The 20,884-nt window shown below is 34.8% G+C and overlaps 1 protein-coding gene across 1 annotated transcript in view; it reads left to right on the forward strand.

Moving 5' to 3' along the window:
• The window catches only part of LOC138709948 (protein O-mannosyl-transferase TMTC1-like), a 1,156,611-nt gene extending 1,137,741 nt beyond the window's left edge, over positions 1–18,870 (forward strand). The window contains exon 16 of the mRNA XM_069840633.1: positions 15,237–18,870. Coding sequence (XP_069696734.1) covers positions 15,237–15,422 — 186 coding nt within the window. The 3' untranslated portion in view covers positions 15,423–18,870. The remainder of the gene's footprint in view (positions 1–15,236) is intronic.
• Positions 18,871–20,884: the final 2,014 nt, after the last annotated feature.

Genomic DNA, 20,884 nt, shown 5'->3' on the forward strand with positions numbered 1-20,884 from the left:
CTTTGTGAATCTAATAGTGTATCTCGTATGTGGCACATCATATTAAACCCATAATTGTTTTCAAGAACATTTTTCATTTATATTGTATTGCAGCTAGGAAATTTGAATCGTAATTCCGATGTTGAACTTGGACTGTAACGCAACCGAATACATAGCAGCTCGAGACGTCAACATTTAACGATAATAATCCGGAAAAAAATAAACATGTTACAGATTCCTGTTTGCAAAATTATTTAACAACAGATGAGTTTACTTTTTGGAATCATGTATAATATTAACATTACGTAAATAATACAGTAGTAACAGAATAGCTCACTTTGTTCAGAACCCAAAATATTAATAAAAATTAACAATATTCTTCAAACCATTCACGACTCTACACAGATCCACAGAATGCTACTATTCGTTGTTTATGTGAACATACTGTGTATCATCTGTAGCGAATGGCAGCAGGGCGAGGCGCGGGTGATTTCTATACTCCTCGCTGTATTCAAATGGAATCTACTATTTTTGTACTACGAACGTTTTTACCCATGCTAGGAACATTCATCACCGAAATTATTGGCCTAATCTGAAATGTTTGCTGACTCTTATGTCCATCAACAGACACAATGACTGAAAACTAAATGCCACTGTTCTTCAAGTGAGCACAAAGAAGTCTAATAATTTCGTAAAACAATTAGGCTATCATCCAGCCTTGTTCACTTCGGCCTATAACACAAGAGCTTGGAACTGATCTTACAATAAATCTCCCGGTAGCTTCTTATATGAGAAGCCTACCATTGAGAAGACTATAGCTCTTGCAGCAGAAAAAGTGAACATTACTGTTATTGAAGTTTATCAACTTCCTTTTCCCACTTCTTAAATTTTGTTTTCTCCCTAAATCGTAAAACGTTTGAATTCGCTGGGGTCAGCAGAAAACTAGGTTCATCTGCATTCAGTATTCTGGATGGATCTTCAAGGATTTCAAACATCTCTTCATTTGCAAGAATGCTACTGTCTTCTCAAAAAAAAAAAATAATATTATTTTCATTTGCGCATCTATTAGCAGACGTCACTGCTTCACTGATTCTGACTGAGAGCCCGGGGTGTCTTCGATAGGATTCAGCCTATCATTAGAGGCAAAGAAATCTTTAACACTTAATATAACGTCCTCATTTGTTATTAAATGGGGAGAAGTTCTACGACATGACCACAGATGTTAAGGCGTGAATAAAATAAACTTAAAAAAAGAGGCACAGTAAGGTTAACATAAAAATTATCTTCGTACACAATCCACTCTATTAATTTGGAGTGATTTATTAAAGGATGCATTCAAGACTAATTTAGAAAAATGTTAAACGGATTATCCTTGCACAAAAAACGGATGTTCTCTGAATCAAGTGATCATATTTTAATTATTTGCATGTAATAACAATTAAGAAACATGTTAAAGGAATTATCATTGCACCAAATGAGTGCTCCGTGGACCTAAATGATCGCATTTTAATTATTTGAATACAATTTAAATTAAGTAACATATTAAACGATTTATCCTTCTATCAAACACTAATGTTCCTTGAACTAAATGGCCTATTTTAATTATGTAATTACTTTATATTTATTTATAACAAGTGCAGCAGATTGCACGGGTACGGCTAGTAGTATAATAACAACACCTCCTGACGAAACAACGATCTGATTCCAACTGTTTAATTATGGAAGGAAAATGCAACATGGACGATATTGGCAATAGAAGAGAGAAAGGGTTATCACAAATAATGAAACATATTTTCTCCAATTCACTATATTAATAGCGAATATTCCCTGAACTGCCAACAACAATCTCGTTGACAATAATTGTGCATATCACCCAACATTCGCAATTATCTTGCAAACTGCTCATTTGTGGACTTATATTTACTGAGAATTTTTTCCTTCGACTATCGTATAGCTACTTCTTATTCCTTCAATTTGTTTGTACAATCACTTGAGAGTGTGTTGAAAAAAAAATTCAATAAATTTGTACTACAAAAATGTGATCTCATGCGACTTTTTTATAAGAATAAAATTGAGGGTGTATTGGAGTGGAGAGCTTCTGAAAAACTCATGAGAAAACGTTGCCGGGAGAAACAGCGTCTGAAATAGTAACTATTAATTTCTGAATGAAATATCATTCGTGCATTTACGTTGCTAAAAATATTTCGAACATTACCTTAAATCAATTAAACATTTTATGTGAATAATTTTGTGTTAACTATTGGCTTAAGTACCAAATTGCTCTGGTTAAATTACATAAGAGGGATAATATTGTAAGTCCAGAGCCCCCTTGTAAGACACAAAATGCAGTATGTATAATCTTAATGGGAGGGGATGATTCTCACTTGAACAACAGTGAATATGCCGACGAAAGACGTAGGCTTAAGGTTCCTTTCGAAGATTTAGATCTGTAAATGTTGAATAATTGAAGACCTGACACTAGTCTCTTTATACGATAAAATTGTTCTACGAAATTTTAAGAATAAAAAATTTCATTTTGTTTAGGTCTGATATATATTGGAAATTATTCTGAGAAATCGTTCCTCATAACCATTTTTATCAAAACATTTGTTTATTTGGTTAGCAGCATTCTCTTGAATGCGCTACGATTGGGCTTAGAATGAAAACTTTAAGAGAAGTCAAAGGACTCTGAGAAAGAAGGAATGTACAAACATAATAATTTGATGAAATAAATTAATGAACATGTAGTTTTAAATGACGGAATACAAAACTCTCCTATTACAGAATTTAAGAGTGTTTTATTAATTTTGTGTCGGAGTGGCTCTGGACTTAGTATTTTTCCCGATGTAATGTAACCAGAGCAATTTGGTACGTGACAATAGTTAACACAAAGTTATTCACATAAAACTTTAAATTAATTTCAGATAATGTTCGAAATACGTTTAGCAACGTAGATGTTAGAATGATATCTGAGGGGGTTAAAGTCACAGTGGTGTAAGTCACATTTTATTCATTTTTAGAGACAGAGAGGTTCATTAGAAATGCTGTAATAAATTCTCAAACATCAACTTCGTTATGTAAACGTATTGAATATAACCAGACGGACTGTCCCAAGTTAAGGGAACTAAAACGAGATGTAATTCTTCCAATTACGTCTGACTTTTAGAAGCTGCAAATGACTTACACTATTGTGTAGTTTAACAGAAAATATTTGTAGTGACTTGAAGATTAAATTAAACATATTTTTTATTCCACAAAAGTGTAATGGAAATAAGAAAATGTATACACCGACTTGTAATATTCCCAAACAGACTTGAAAATAAAAGAAGTTTGAAAATATTAAAACAATGATAGTGAAAAAAATCATGACTTATCCACGAATCATCTTGTTCTACACAACAAGTATGCATGGACCCACGTCTATCTCTATATCTCAATTTTTTTTTATTGAAGGAAGTGAAAAATTTACAAATTGTCATATATTAAATATTCACAAACTGACTTCAAAATAAATAAAGTATCAGAAAATGGTAAAAGTCGCAAATTGAATTGAAAATAAAAGAAGTGTCAGAATATTAATCATGGTGTAAGAAGCAGGTCTGTGACTTATTCGGGATCTTGTAGTTCTACGAGCTCTAATGGGCCCGAATCTACCTCTTCGTACCCATTTTCTGTTTGAAGAGATTGATAAAATACATAATGGATTGGTGGTATGTATGGAAGTATATCTATCATGTCCTTTTTCTTCTCTCTCGAAATTTTTCTCGGTTGTGTGTACAGGATTTCTTCAGCCACACGTCCAATGGATGATGGTATATCTGTCCTCCCAGGTTTCAAATTCAATACAGAAAATATGACCTCTTCTTTCAGTGTTTCTCTATAGAATACGGTATAAGGCTAGTCTTTTAAAATCACAATCTAATGGATTTTCAGCCAGTTGACTGGTGAGTTTCTTTTATTTTTCTCTCTTCTTGTCATACATTTTTCTAGCCTGGCAACCGATTTAAAATCTTGTCGTGTCATTTCCGTTAGTAGAAACGACTTCTTCCTTCTGCATTTAATTATAGCATCGTATCTATCGTCTAGTAGGCTACATAAATGGTTTTGTGTTTTGCAAACACTTCAATCGACCAAAAGTCGGAGTCTCTGGGCAAAAATGAATGCCCACTGATCATAAATTTATGATCGATGATTTCGATAGTGTTAGTCTCAGCTTGTATCAACTTCATGAGGAATAAAACGAGTTTGATATTCCGGTTTTGACTGACGCAAGTGTCACTGTACATGACAATCTGCTTCGATGTGAATGCTAGTGTTTGTACACGTTTTCGAATGAAAGAACCAATTTTTTTGCGATCCTCGAGAAGCAAAAGTCTCATCCCAGGCATGCAGAGGATTAGGCTCTCTTTCCATTGAATCCATAATTCAAACGAAGAAAAAAATAAACATAACCTTTACTGCATTAATATTTTGAAAACAATGGCACAAACACACAACAAATGTAACCTACTGGAAACACTAACATGCTTAGCGGTGCTTGTGTGACTTACGCCACTGTAGCTTATAACAAAACTGATGTTCCCTTTACCTACTTAAATTGCGCTGCTATCAGTCTGCGACTTAACGAAGTTATGACTTACTTCATGTTTTCCTTTAACATATTCTCATGTGTAGATTTCATTTTTGCACTTGTGTCAAAATTTTAAAAAATATGACTTACACCACTGTGACTTTAACCCCCTCAATTTTCATCCAAACAATTTTATAATTATTATTTCAGAAGCTCTTTCTCTCGACAACGTTTACTCGTGAGTTTTCTCAGAAGCTCTCTACTCTACTGTACCCTAAATTTCATTTTATAAAAGAATCGCACTTTTGTGGAATTTTGTTTCTCACCACATTCTCAGTAAATTCATCAATCTCTTGTGCTCTTTAGGTTTCCTGAGAAGATTTTAAAAATACCTGCCCCATGTTCATATATGACCATTCCTCGTGTCGAAAAAGAAATTATTTGAAATCCTAGTTATTTTATAGATATATTTTACTTATGCTGTTTTTCAAATCAATCCATATATTGTAATTTTATTTAGTAATGAACGACCAGAAATATCTCGCTCCTTTCTTTACTATAACTGTACTTGTCGGCACGTGAATTTGGCTGTGTAACTAATCTCCTTCACCGAGTAAGCACCAGAATGACATTTGATTTTACAAGGGTTCTTTCTAAATTGCTGTGCTCTAGGTTTCTCTTGCCGTTCTAATTTGGATTTTATTAACTCTAGTGGCTTGTGCAGCAAATGCTGCAAACTAAGTTCATTAGACGTTCAAATAAAATGTTTTTCAGATTTATTTTCAATGAAGAATACCAGACATTTTGAAAGTTATTTGCCTCCATAATAATGGAATGTATTCCCTCTGAATGGATTTTTTATGCCATATACTTTTTCTTGAAGCTATCCACCTTTAGTTTTTGAGTTTCAACGCGAAAACGCAAGTAACAATGTCAGGACGATCAGTGAGTTTTTCATGTGGGAGTAAGCTATTGTGGATTTTAGGTGAAAGTTAAAAAAATGTCAGGTTTACTATGCTTTCGAACAATAGACACAGCATCTTGGTATAGCTACTGCATGTAGAGCTTAAAATGTAGAGGGTAAAATAATTTTATCCTGCTAAGGGATCTTACTGAAATGCTCGGGAGACTACATAATTTTGTAGGCTTCTTATTTTATCAGTAAGTAATACCGTTTGGTCTTTCCTTAGAGACTGTAATTTTTTAGCTCTCTCGAGCCAATACTGAAGAGAATGACGCATATAAATATCTACACCACACCGCCATTAAGTATATGAAAAATACCCAACCTCAACTGATTAATAACTATAAAAATGTTTGATTTGTAATCATATTATTATCTTACGTAAGTAAGATATATATTACATATCTATATATTATATACATACACACATGCATACTGTATAGCTGCCCTCAGTAAATTATAGAAATGAAGATCTAATTTCAGATATTCTCTACATCTACTTACATAACCCCAAAACGTTTCACTTTCATAATATCATCAATGTAGCATTAATATGTATATTTAATGAAAAATAGTCATATCATGGCATTAACTATAATAATATTTAATTTCTAATGGTAACAATGTCATCAAACCACCTGAAGTTGTGTACATTTCAATATCCAATACACAGCTATACACAGAAAATTACACACCACAGAATAAGACCTGTAAATTATTTTTAGTAAGTCTTGAAGTTTTTAATAACCAATTGAATTTTAGCTCTAAATATGTCGGCAATCCTGCAGGTCATGGCCTTCTTGTAATAGCCTATTGCTTATCATAGTTTGTTTTGTTTTATTCTCATAACTGACGAAAGATGGATTTTGGAAAATAGGAAAATTATATAGGTAAACTAAAGCTTCACGGAAAGTTACTATTTTTCTGAGAATCCTGGGATTTCAAGCTTCAAAATGTGGGGTCATTTATTAAAATTCGTTGAGCCGTTTTCCCGTAATTTACATTACCAATTCAAATTATATATATAGATTTTCAGTCAAAAGGCTGTTTCTTCATAGAGAAACAATTATCAGAAACTAGCATTTTTATAATATTTATGCTAAGCAAATGAGTTTCTTATTCCGAGCCCAAACGTATTTCATACTTCACATAATTTCTCAGCAAAAGAGTGGAGGATTTGGTCTTGAAAAAAAATTCTGAGGTTGAAGCTCAACAAAAAGAATCGAAATATATTTTCCCATGATCCTCACATTTCCTATTTATTGTAATTTAGTGTTCAGTTGTGCTTTAATAAACTAACTACGGTTCCTAAATTAAAATGCATGAACAACATAATATTCTGACATTGCTGAAGGGGAACAATCTAAGTAAATCCTGAAAGATGATACCGCAGGAATCGAAGGTACCGTCATCCAATTAGTGTCCTTGGAAGAATGTATGACTCAATGAGATGATCTTCTATAATACCACATTCAATGAGAAAAGCAGCTGATAACCAATTATTATATTATTTTTCGTTCAACAAACAATTTGTTTTAGTGTCATTTTTTTATTACTTAAACAAAACTTCTGTATCTTGCGAAATGTATGGAATTTTTTTTTCATTATTTGATTGAAAATACTACCTAATGTTGTAAATATTATATTAGTTGAATTGAGAATTGCATTGCACTAAGAATAACATGGGTTCATCCGAAATTTTTCATATACACTATACTGATAATAAAAGTAATAATAATAATAATAATAATAATAATAATAATAATAATAATAATAATAATAATAATAATAATAATAATAATATATTATTGTGGGAGTCCTTCATGATTACAGACTTATAATTTCTTACACTTTTTCTTGGTTCTAAAAGTGATCGTTCTCTTGAAAGAATTTGACCAGCAGTATTTAGTACTACCCCTTAACCTCAGTTCCAACATTGTACTGTGTGCGTCCATTTAACACGACAGCTCATGACGAAACTTCCCCTCAAGCTAAGCACACTGTTACATCTCCACAGCAGATCAATTAGTGAAAAAATCTTCTGTCCTTGTTAAATGCAAGGTTGTGCAAGTGAAGCTTGATAAAAATATATCTGAAAATTGAATGCACTACCTTACCTGGCATGCCACGTAATGGATTTTCACGAAGGATGGCTCTCTAACCAGCTGCCGTTGTTTCATCAATCAATATTCTCAGTATGTTTCCACACCCTTTAACCTACATTTGTATGAGTAGCTAATTTTTTCATTGGTCTTCTCTGTTGTGAAGATCTTTCAAGGCAGTTTAAGGAGAGGTTTCTACACAACTCATTAACAGTTATCTTATAATCAGATGAAGTCTCTTCACGGATTTTCCTTATTTCCATTTCAGCTGTTCCTCGTACGCATACATTCTTCATGCCGGTGTGCCTTGCTAATTCAATGTAGCTCATGAATCATGTAGCCAGCGTGTGTCTTTTGTGTAACCTATCTCTTATAATGTGGGTGTGATGTGGCCTACATAATAACCGAGAATACAGGAGAGCTTCGATTACCTGGACTAAACTGAACAGAATCTGAGACGAAGATCGGAATTTTTCATGTAATCGATATCTATGTTCTCAAAATTGTGTTTTATAAAAAGTATTGTACCGAAGAACACAAAAAATATTAAATATTATATTAATTACAGCACATTATAACTAATAATATATCTCAAGATCTTGATCAAGTTACTTCTGAAGCTTTCCAATTTATTGTTGAATAAATTTCTTCCCTTCCTGGACCTCAACACCCAGCTGTCAAATATTTGAATCTTCGTCGTAAAGGGAAACTTAACAAACGCTACCCCTATACTGAAACTTCCAACCCACAAAAGCGAAATAAAAAACAAAAAGATAAAAACAGAGAAAGATACTCTTATGATTTAGCGCAATATAATTTCTACAATAACCGAAAGACAAATAATGAACACTGAAAAACAACGGTTTTGTTCCCTTTCTAAAGATAAAGTTGAAAATCATTATACTGACATATTTGGCCATTCCAATAACATGACTTCCATTAACCCTCTTCCTTCTTGTGATACATCCGAATATTCTGATTCTACAATGATTACTGAAAAAGAAATGAATATAGCACTCACCAAAATGAAGATTGATACAGCTCCAGGACCTGATCGAATTACTGTCCGAGTTCTTAAACACCTCAAGTCTGCGAAATTTCTGTCACTGCTAGGATCAGCCATGCTTCACTTCGAAGTTGTACCTGCTCCCCTTCGGAAGGCAAGAACTATCCTGATCTACAAAGGAGGTGACCATAGTGATTTGAAAAACTGGCGGCCTATTACGATCTTCTCGGTAGTGCGACGCCTTATTGAGAAAGTGCTAGATTTTAAGTTAAAACATTATATTTCCACTTCCATTCACCAAAGGGGTTTCATTTCTACACCAGGGACCCATATTAACACCTATTAATGGTTGTCTAAAGCACGCGAAAAATAATAAGTCTGATTGTTTTGTCGCTTTTCTTGATGTAAGCAAAGCGTTCGATTGCATAGGACATGAGCATGTTAAAAGATCATTACTTACTTACAAATGGCTTTTAAGGAACCCAAAGGTTCATTGCCGCCCTCACATAAGCCCGCCAGCGGTCCCTATCCTGTACAAGATTAATCCAGTCTCTATCATCATACCCCACCTCCCTCAAATCCATTTTAATATTATCCTCCCATCTACGTCTCGGCCTCCCTAAAGGTCTTTTTCCCTCCGGTCTCCCAACTAACACTCTATATGCATTTCTGGATTCGCCCATACGTGCTACATGCCCTGCCCATCTCAAACGTCTCGATTTTATGTTCCTAATTATGTCAGGTGAAGAATACAATGCGTGCAGTTCTGTGTTGTGTAACTTTCTCCATTCTCCTGTAACTTCATCCCGCTTAGCCTCAAATATTTTCCTAAGCACCTTATTCTCAAACACCCTGAACCTATGTTCCTCTCTCAGAGTGAGAGTCCAAGTTTCACAACCATACAGAAGAACCGGTAATATAACTGTTTTATAAATTCTAACTTTCAGATTTTTGGACAGCAGACTGGATGATAAGAGCTTCTCAACCGAATAATAACACGCATTTCCCATATTTATTCTGAGTTTAATTTCCTCCCGAGTGTCATTTATATTTGTTACTGTTGCTCCAAGATATTTGAATTTTTCCACCTCTTCGAAGGATAAATCTCCAATTTTTATATTTCCATTTCGTACAATATTCTGGTCACGAGACATAATCATATACTTAGTCTTTTCGGAATTTACTTCCAAACCGATCGCTCTACTTGCTTCAAGTAAAATTTCCGTGTTTTCCCTAATCGTTTGTGTATTTTCTCCTAACATATTCACGTCATCCGCATAGACAAGAAGCTGAAGTAACCCGTTCAATTCCAAACCCTGCCTGTTATCCTGAACTTTCCTAATGGCATATTCTAAAGCGAAGTTAAAAAGTAAAGGTGATAGTGCATCCCCCTGCTTTAGCCCGCAGTGAATTGGAAAAGCATCAGATAGAAACTGACCTACACGGACTCTGCTGTATGTTTCACTGAGACACATTTTAATTAATCGAACTAGTTTCTTGGGAATACCAAATTCAATAAGAATATCATATAATACTTCCCTCTTAACCGAGTCATATGCCTTTTTGAAATCTATGAATAACTGATGTACTGTACCCTTATACTCCCATTTTTTCTCCATTATCTGTCGAATACAAAAAATCTGATCAATAGTCGAACTATTACGCCGAAAACCGCACTGATGATCCCCAATAATTTCATCTACGTACGGAGTTAATCTTCTCAAAAGAATATTGGACAAAATTTTGTGCGACGTCAACAAAAGTGATATTCCTCGAAAGTTACCACAGTTGGTTTTGTCCCCCTTTTTAAAAATAGGTACAATTATAGACTCCTTCCATTGTTCTGGTACAATTTCTTTGTCCCAAATAGCAAGTACAAGTTTATAAATTTCGCTATATAATGCACTTCCACCATCTTGTATTAATTCTGCTGGAATTTGATCGATACCTGGAGACTTGTACTTTTTAAGATTTTCTATCGCAATTTCGACTTCTGAAAGCATGGGTTCGGGTATAAATGGCTCAGCAGTTTGTATTTCAATTTCGTCTCGATCATTTCTATTTGGCCTATGTACATTTAGTAATTGCGCAAAATAGTTTTTCCATCTCTTTAGGATTGATGGAGAGTCTGCAAGGAAGTCGCCATTCTCATCCTTGATCACGTTTACCCTTGGCTGATATCCGTTCTTAAATTCCTTTATACCCTTATATAAATCTCGAATGTTTTTATTCTTACTATTTGTTTCTACCTCATTTAGTTTTTCCTTCAAGTAACCTCTCTTTTTATTCCTAAGTGTACGACATGCTTCCCGTCTTTCATTGAAATAATTATCTCTCTTCTCCTCAACTGGATCCTGTAAGAATTTCAATTTTGCCTGTTTCCTTCTTTCTACTACCATGCTACAATCTTCATCAAACCACGGTTTCTTTTTCTTAGTTTCATAATAACCTATGCTCTGCTCAGCTGCAATTTTGATACTATCTCTGATATTTTCCCACACGCTATTAACATCTATCATTAGCTATAAATTCTATGTCCTGTAACTTACGAAATTTAATAACTGAATTATTAATAAGGGACCAGATTCAAATTGAAATTTCTAACGGGAAAACTAAGCCCATTGAGGTAAAAAAAAGATGTTCCTCAGGGCAGTCCACTTCCTCCTACTCTATTCAATTTAGCAATCGACGGTATCATTAAGGACCTTACTGATGATGAAGTATCGCACGACCATGGTTTTTCATTAGATCCTACTCTAGACAATCTCTCTGCCGTTGCTTTTGCTGATGACATTGCTTTGATTTCAAGTAGCTAAAATGGAATTACATCTGTGATTAGTTTAGCAGAAAGTAACCTTTCTACTCTTGGTTTGGCTATTAACCCTAGCAAGTGCAATTTAATAGCGATTAAAAGTGGTGTCCTATCCCAGTTTAATGTCATGTCCACTAATGGTTCGCTCATTCAATCCATTTCTAATCCTAATGACCGCATTAAATACCTTGGTATTAATTTTAATGATGAAATCGTTTTTTATGAATGTGCAGTTTTTACCACATTCAGTAAAAGTATTTCTAAACTTTGTCTCTCCCCTTTATTAAAACCTGATCAGAAGGTCACGATTATGAATAAATATCTCTGGCCCACTCTTACTTATCCCTTACAGTGTGCTCCACTCTACCAAATCAAAACCAAATTTCTTAATGATTTAGATAAAGTTACCAGAGGTGCATGCAATGAGATTCTTGGTCTTCCCCTTTGACTGCCCTGACGGAATGCTCTATTCCCCTAAAAAATATCGTGGTCTTTCGTTAATGAAAGCATCTTGGGAAGCTTATGTACAACATATAAATATATTATGTAGTACCCTTCTTCGTGTTGATGACTGCCATCTCCACATTGTTAGGAACCTTGTAAGCGAAAAAGTTTCTGCTCTGTCAAAATTGAATATCACAACTATTGATGCTATCAACTGGTCAGGTCGTAAAATTCGTAAACACTTAAGAAATGACGCATTCCAAACTTGGACAAACCATACCTTGCGTGGTAAAGGGGTTATTGTTTATAGTGATCTCCCCAAGGCTAACTCATGAGTAAGCATTCGAAAGGGCCTATCTCCCTCAGAATGGACCAATGCTTTAAAAATGTCAAGCAATATTTCGGCGGTTGGCGCTATACCGGGTAGAACTAAGCACAACCCGCTGCCGTAATCCAGACTGTAGCGAGCTTGAAACACTTGGACACGTGCTTGGACAATGCCCTAAAGGCGAGCTGCTGATCAATGCTAGACATCATCGTGTACGACATGCTTTGGCGACATCGTTGAAAACTTTAAATTGGGAGATTCACGAGTAAGTACATTGTGTATCATCAGATGGTTCTTTCAGACGGGCAGACATTATTGTTATTAACGGACGCTTAAAACGGGCTCTTGTTCTTGACCCTAATATCCGTTTCGAAAGAAACCTAAATCAGGCCACCGAAGTTGATATTGAGAAGAAGTCTATATATGAACCTTGTCTGCCTTATCTTTCTCAAAAGTACAATGTCCCTCTTAAACAATGGTGTGTCATTGGTTTGCTGTTTGGCAGTAGAGGTTCTGTTTCCAAATTCACATGGAATTATCTTAAGGAACTTCACATTCCCTTTGATTATGTAATATCTGTCCTAATAAATATTATCAAGGATTCTCTTCAAATACTACATCATCATCTTTATTTCAATTAATCCATTTATATTTGCATTAAACAATTAACTTTCCTTTTTTTCTTTTCTTTAATGTATCACATTACATTATACTGTACATGTTTATTGTATTCAGGACCCTTGTGGTCACTCAAATTCTTTGTGCTGATGTCTATAATTTAGAATTTATATATTTCATTGAATTATTATTTTTTTTTGTTCAACAGTTGTGTTTAATCTATATTAATCACACTTAAACGAACATAGCTAAGCAAACACAATAAAGTGCATGATAACTAAACTTTGTATGAATACTGTTCCTTTAATTCCATGCAATGCTGAATTTATTTTCTTAGTCACTTCTCGCATTTTCTGTTTTACAATATGGGAGATTATTATTTTATGAGGTTTTCTTGCTACTGCAATTTTAAAATGTAAAATATTAAAGCGATTCTGAATTGCCTCTCTTGACAATATTAAATTATGTCTGACATAAGGAACTTTTTCTCGAAAACTGTTAAAGCTAGATAGTTTATATTTTTTTATAACACATATGTTAATTTGACTGTGTGGTAAAATAGTAACTTTTCTTTAATTTATTTCTGTATTGAGAAATAATATTCCCCATTCAGCGATTTTCAGTACATTACCCTCTGTAATATCTACAAAATTTAACAGATTTTAAAAGCATTGTTTCTGTACATGTAAAACATCCTTAAAATTTCAGCTTTTCTATTAAATAGAAGTTCAGGAAAAATAACTAAACTTACGGGAGGTCCACCTGGAGGTAAAGGTTATTTGTGTGACTGATACGAACGAGCCTGAGTTAAAATTCTGGTTAGTAAAATTACATGATTGGGTTTTTCCCTTAACGAATTGAAGAATTGCTTTGTAACTTTCGGCGGTGAACATTGAAATAATTTCTCCATCATTTCTTCACATGTCATTATCATCATTACCATAGCCTGGTTAAGTTCACGGTGCAACGTGTTCTTTTCGTATAAGAGCGCAGCCGTTCGGCATCAGATATCATTAATAGAACAGGAGTGGTAAGCACAATAATCCTAACGCTAAAGTGAAAGCCTTCGGGCCTCTCTGTAGAGAAAAAAAAATACGGAAAATAAGCGTAAAAATTAGATATAGACTTTATATTCTATACATACGAATTGGTCACTAGAAAAAGGATCCATCTATACTATTTCTGAAAATGGTTTTATGCCACTAAAATACAGTCCATCTTGACACATACACATTGTCCAGAATAGAGGTACACAAAGTCGACTCCAAGCCTTTTACCATCTCAAGAAAATTGTGCTGATGTATAGAAAGTAACATGAATGGTGTTCACTTTCTCTCTCTCTCCTCAATGTTTTTAATTTTCTACAGGTATATTCATATAATATGCCCCTCCTCAGAAAAACGAAAAATTAACATGAATACAATTTTGGTATAATCATATGTGATATGCAATTTTTAAGGTGGAAATCAAAAAATAAATTAAAAAAAAACATAACTTTCCGCAAAAGTCAGTAGGCCTACGCTTTTGGAAAATGAGGTTCAAAATTAAAACTTTTATATCCTTCCTCAGAAAATCGAATTTCTTTTTTTATTTTAGTAGGTTATTTTACGACGCTTTATCAACAGCTTAGGTTGTTTAGCGTCTGAATAAGATGAAGTTGATAATGCCGGTGAAATGAGTCCGGTCCAACACCGAAAGTTACCCAGCATTTTCTCTTAATGGGTTGAGGGAAAACCCCAGAAAAACCTCAACCAGGTAACTTGCCCCGACCGGGAATCGAATCCAGGCCACCTGGTTTCGCGGCTAGACGCTCTAACCGTTACTCCATAGGTGTGGACTCGAAAAATTGAAATGGATAAGATTTGAGTATTAGGCCTAGCCATATGTGATAAGTTTATACCATTTTAAAGAGGGAAAGGGGAATAATAAATTGGAAAATTATAAGACAAATCACAATTTTTTATCCAAAAACCAATTCCACTCTCCTTTAATGAAATAAACAATGACATCTTTTCATAACTTAGCGAATTTCTGAAATACTGAAAATATTGAAAACTCTTATTGTCAATTCGCAATCATTTAAAAATATGTTTTAAGAATTGTTTTTGCTACATTGTGTTCAATTTTCACTGCCTGATGAAACTTCGACTGTCAAAAACAGTGTTAGAATTTTTGGCATTCACAAGATAAATTTCATTTACACACGTGTGCTACAGTATTGCTGAACCAGAAACAAGCAAATTGCCTCCATGAAAAGGTGTTTTACAACTTGTAATTTTATTTTCACTGCCTCTAACTTCTCTCGGATCGGTAATTTAAGTCTTTTTTTTTTAATTACTATAAAAATATCAGATGTTGAAAACGTAATGTTCTGCTCAACTTTTTGTCAAGAATTCATAACTTCATGTTTCAGGGATATCACTACAGCTATTGGACGCCGCAGCCCACGCCGCTACTTCACGGGGACGCCGCCATGGCGCTGCATGTGGAAGCTCCTTCTCCCGTCTCCATATCCGGCGACCGAGAGGTGTTCTGTCTTGGAGGATTTCCGGAACCCAGCGCCGAAGAAGACTTCTCTCAAGAGCTTATGACGGGATGACGGACTCACCGACGTCACTCCCGATAGTGCTGCTACCTGGTGGCTCAATGAAAATGTTCATAGAGTTTAACAAGTTTTTTCTAAAAAAATTATAAAATATTAAACTTTAAAAAATATGAGACAGTGATTTTAAGGTTGTGAGTTGTTATACGGAGCTGAGCTTTTTTTTGGTATAAATGTTATTAACATCTTTCAAATTGATTCTAACCTCTCTGACAAAGATGGTGACAAACACGTGCAGATAAATTAATACTAGTGAAATTGATTTGCATGGATAATAATTTGATGTCTGGATTGGAAAGAACAGTTTAACGACATAATTTTAAGTAGCAGTTTTCGAAAGCTACACTGAACAATTTTTACATATTTAATGTGAACATTTAACATTGTAATATGAAGCCGTTACATGGCAACATCTTGTGTGTGTGGATGGGTGTATGTTACGAGATTATTCAAGCTCAGTTAAAACTAACGGTGGAATTTTGTACTGGTTTGCATTTGAGAGACGCTATGAATGGAACTGGGAACGTTTTATACAATTACATTGAAATGAAAGAATATTCTAAGAAAATAACCTTAATCCTTTGTCTGATACAGAAACTAAATACTGAAGCAATAACCTGAGTATAGTTTATCATTCTAATCAGAATTGTAACGAACCAAGATCGACCAAAATATACAGGGTGATTAACAAGGATTTACCGCCACTTAACAGAGCTTATTTCCGAAGACATTCTGAGAAAAAAAAAGTTATATAAACATGTATCCTAATCTCAGTATTTTCAGAGTTACACTAATTTGAATTTCTTAGTAAAATACCATTTTTATTTAGTTTTAAGAGTAAAAGAGTATTACAAATAGAGAATGAACTATTCAGAAATATCACATTTTTAATTGGCTGATATTCTGAAACTGAAAATATATAGTTCATTGCTTTTGCATAGATTTTGTTTTCAAGTTCTTAATTAAAAATTACATAATTCTTACGCACTTGACCTAAAATAATTACAAATCATACGACTTTAGAAACTTGATTCTTTACTGCTTAATTATGCATCCTAATTTACAATCTTAAACAATTTACAAGAATGGCATGATTTGTAACAACTGTTGTCATAAATGTGTAAGAAAATGTAATTTTATAGTTAAAAATAAAAAAAAAATAAATAAAAAAAATAATCTACTAAGCAACTATGGAATGTACAACACATTTTTATGTGAAAATTAATTTTTTTATCCTACAGAATTTATCTGTTATGATGACAATGATTAATTATTAGAGTCGACATGGTTGGCAAGTTGGTATAGCACTGGCCTTCTATGCCCAAGGTTGCGGGTTCGATCCCGGGCCAGGTCGATGGCATTTAAGTGTGCTTAAATGCGACAGGCTCATGTCAGTAGATTTACTGGCATGTAAAAGAACTCCTGCGGGACAAAATTCCGGCACATCCGGCGACGCTGATATAACTTCTGCAGTTGCGAGCGTCGTTAAATAAAACATAACATTAAACATTAAACATGAATTATTAGAGGAGAAAAATTCGCTCCGGCGCCGGGGATCCAACCCGGGTCCTTGCTTCTATGTACCAAGCGCTCTAACCAGTGAGCTACGCCGAAGTTCAATCCGCAGCATCGGACAGAATCCCCCTCCTCTAATAATCATTGTTACCATAACATATAAATTCTCTAGGACCAAAAAATTAATTTTGACATAGATTCTACGCCTAACAGTGCACATATACTGTGGAATCCCGGCCACCAAGTGACTCAATTGAGTGCGCTCCTTGTATAATGACAGTTGACTTAACATATGTGAACATAGGCCCCTATATGTCGAACATGGAGTTAGGCCACAAAGGAAAAACACTGCAGGAGTGGGATTGGGTCCGGTTGCGGTGGTGTGGATTGAACTTCGGCGTTACTCAGTGGTTAGAGCGTTTGGTATGCAGAACCTAGGACCCGGGTTCGATTCCCAGCACCGCAGCGAATTTTTCTCCTCTAATCATTGTTAACACATTTTTAGCTTCAGAATACTAGCTAATTAAAGAATACAGTACTCCTAAATAGTTCAGTCCTTATGTGCAATATTCTTTTATTCTTAAAATTGAAAAAATAATGGTATTTTACTAACAAGTTCAAATTAGTGTAACTTTGAAATTATTGAGATTAGGACTCGTGTTTATATGATATTTCTTGCTCAGAATTCTTTCGGAAATAAGCTCCATAAGTGGCGGTAAATTCTTCGTGACTCACCCTGCATATGGACATTTTTTACATGAATTTATGCTTGAGTATTTGTGTATTAGATACTAATCCCACTTTCAGAGTAATTTATAGGTTATTCAGTAGATGGCACTAGTTTCGAAGTATTTTGTCAGATATTTAGTTAATGACACTAGTTTCGATAAAAAAGTAGCTAGCAGTGATACCTAAGTTCTTCACTTCTGAATTATATTAATGACTGCTCAATATGTAAATTAAAAACTTGTGATATTATTGTCAAGAAGCTGACTAATTGAAATTGTGATTCCGCTATGTAAATTTTCACGGTTGAAAACTACCAGATTATTTAGTTACTCGGATTATGACGTGATTAGCTCTGTGTATTCTATCAGACAGAGGATTCAACCCCTTATATACGCTTGTATTATACCCATTACAAATTCTTTGCTTTAAATTTACCTAACTGTGTCTAATACTAAAATGTGAGAGTTAGACTCCATCACTTGTCACGCTCTTTTTTCATTGAGCTTAGGGAAACATTTGAAGTAAAATTTGAAAGCGGGGAATGAAATATAGGTATGATGAAAAATGTAAATTCTACTTTTATTGTACCTTTCTGTTTGAGCGTTTAAACTTGTATCAGAAAGAGAAATTATCTTTGATTGTTTGAACATGGAGCACATTACACTTTCAATGTATTATTTAATGTGTAGGGTGATTTATTTTTATTACAGTAACTCAATTTGTGACAAAGTTTTAATTTTATTTTAATCCCTAAATAATTAGATACATGATTAACCTCTTAATAGCAAAAGTACCGCCAGGGTTTACTCGAAGTGTGTAAGATTGTAAATAATTTAAAATACTTGTCCGAGTAACGAAATGCCGATTTTTAAAAAAATACATATATAAAACAAAATACTATTTTGTCTCGATGGATATTTTGAGCACGGAGCTTACTAAAAGTTTTGCTAGTAACCTAATAACAAAAATGAGTACACAAGAAAACACGCAAATGTACTTACTTGAATGCTTGAGAACTGAGATTCATTGTACTTGCAAATATAAATGGCTTTTTCACTTGTCATTGACCAACTAAATTCTCGTTTTTTTATGATGGTGATTACTGAGAAGAAGACAAGAGAACCACTGCACTATTTGTACTTTAAAAAATTGCAATGTTTACACTGAAGGGATGATGACAATAAAGTAATAAGTAAAAATTTGATAATTATTTTATTAAGAACTTCTTGACGCCTTGTAAGATATCGAGCTTAACCTACAGAATAGGCGAAAAATCCCAGTAAACTTATTTTTCCTACAAAAAAATCTGTGCATGAAAATTGTGTCCGCGTAAACTCGTATGACCTTGAAGAACCTATTTCGAGGTTTAATAGTGGTGGAAGACATCTGGTGAACCTGAGGGAAACAATAACACACTGAAATTTCCAGCCATTCCAAGAGAGCAAGATGAAGCGGTGAATAAGTGAGTTTATAGTGTATAGGAGAGACTTGTGGCTTCTGTGCTTGTCCAAGAATGGCCACATACCGTATAAACCATAACATCATGCAGAATTTCAAGGTCTGGTATTGGTAAGGCGTCACTGAGCAGAGAACTTTTTGAAATGGAAGAGAATAAAACATTTTCGTCTTAACTGTCAAGGAATTAACAAGCAAGGAGTCCACACCTGTGGAGTAACGGTTAGCGCTTCTGGCCGCGAAACCAGGTGGCCCGGGTTCGATTCCTGCTCGGGGCAAATTATCTGGTTGAGGTTTTTTCCGGGTTTTCCCTCAACCCAACATGAGCTGGGTAATTTTAGGTGCTGGACCCCGGACTCATTTCACCGGTATTATCACCTTCATCTCATTCAGACGCTAAATAACCTTAGATGTTGATAAAGCGTCGTAAAATAACCTACTGAAATAAAAAAAAACAAGGAACCTCTGGCGTAGTTCACAAGCATTCTCATGGAGGCAGATAAAAATAGTTAATTTATTGCTTCCACCATGTTAATAATGTAAAAACAAGTGCTTACACAAATTTGGGTCTCGAGTGCAATTACGAGGCCGTAAAAAAAGCTTCCCTGAGACGTTTACAGGAAGAAGACCCAATTTCATAGAAAGATTTATTGTAACAGGTACAGCAATTGTTGTGCTATTTCTCAACATATTCCCCACTGAACTGAGACTTTTGTCATACCATGGGATCGACAGAGAGGTGCAGACGGCTATCACGCACTGGTCCCGATCCCAGATAGCAGACTTCTACGACACAGGGTTACAAAAGTTGTCTAAACGGTATGACAAATGTCTCAATTCCGGCGGAGAACATGTTGAAAAACAGCTCAATAATTGCTGTATCTGTTCCAATAAATCTTTCCACGAAATTGTGTTTCCTTTCTGTAAACAGCCTCAGGGGAAACTTTTTTTTCAGCCTTCGTAATTTTTCTCGAGTGACCAAAATTTGTATAAGCACCTGTTTTGGCATTATCAACATGGTGAAACAAAAAAAAATAACATTTTTATCTGCCCCCATGAGAATGTTTGCTTGTCAGCCGGCTAAAAGCCACCACACATAGAAAACTAAGCTAAGCTAAGCTACGAAGGCTAAGGAAAAAAAGTAGCTCTAATGTAATTATATGGAACGACACACACAGAGCGCTATGCTAAGCTAAGGTAAGCTACACTAAGCTAAGTTTCACAGATCGCCTAGGAGGCGATTTTCGTATAGTTAACTGCGCGCACGCTCATAATCAGTTATTGGGAGGCATTTACCAGACTGTTGTGTGTAAATATGTGTTTAGTTTAATAATTATTATTGTGGTGTACCATATGATATTTCCGTGCAGGAATTCTGCATTATCATATGATGAAGGGTGGATATGATAGCGCAGAATTCCAGCACGGAAATATCATATGTAGCCTACTTCGGTACAGCACAATAATGTGATATGCGTAAATAATCACTTAGTGATTTAAGACGGCGCTCATTCCGTCGGATCCCGGCCACTTAGTCACTCGTAATGAGTGCACCTCTGCACATAGTTTGTCGGACATTGTGCTACTGTCACACATCTGTGACATAGTGCATGAGAGTTGGCCACTAAAGGGAAACTAAGGGGTGGAACTTAAACTGAGAGGATTTAATTCGGCGTTAGGATTAGAATGCGGTGTGTCTTAGTGGATAAAGCGTCACCACGTAGAGCTGAAAATCCCGGTTCGAGTCCCAGTGGCGGAGA

The sequence above is a fragment of the Periplaneta americana genome, chromosome 12, assembly GCF_040183065.1.
Source record: "Periplaneta americana isolate PAMFEO1 chromosome 12, P.americana_PAMFEO1_priV1, whole genome shotgun sequence".
Lineage (NCBI taxonomy): Eukaryota > Metazoa > Arthropoda > Insecta > Blattodea > Blattidae > Periplaneta > Periplaneta americana.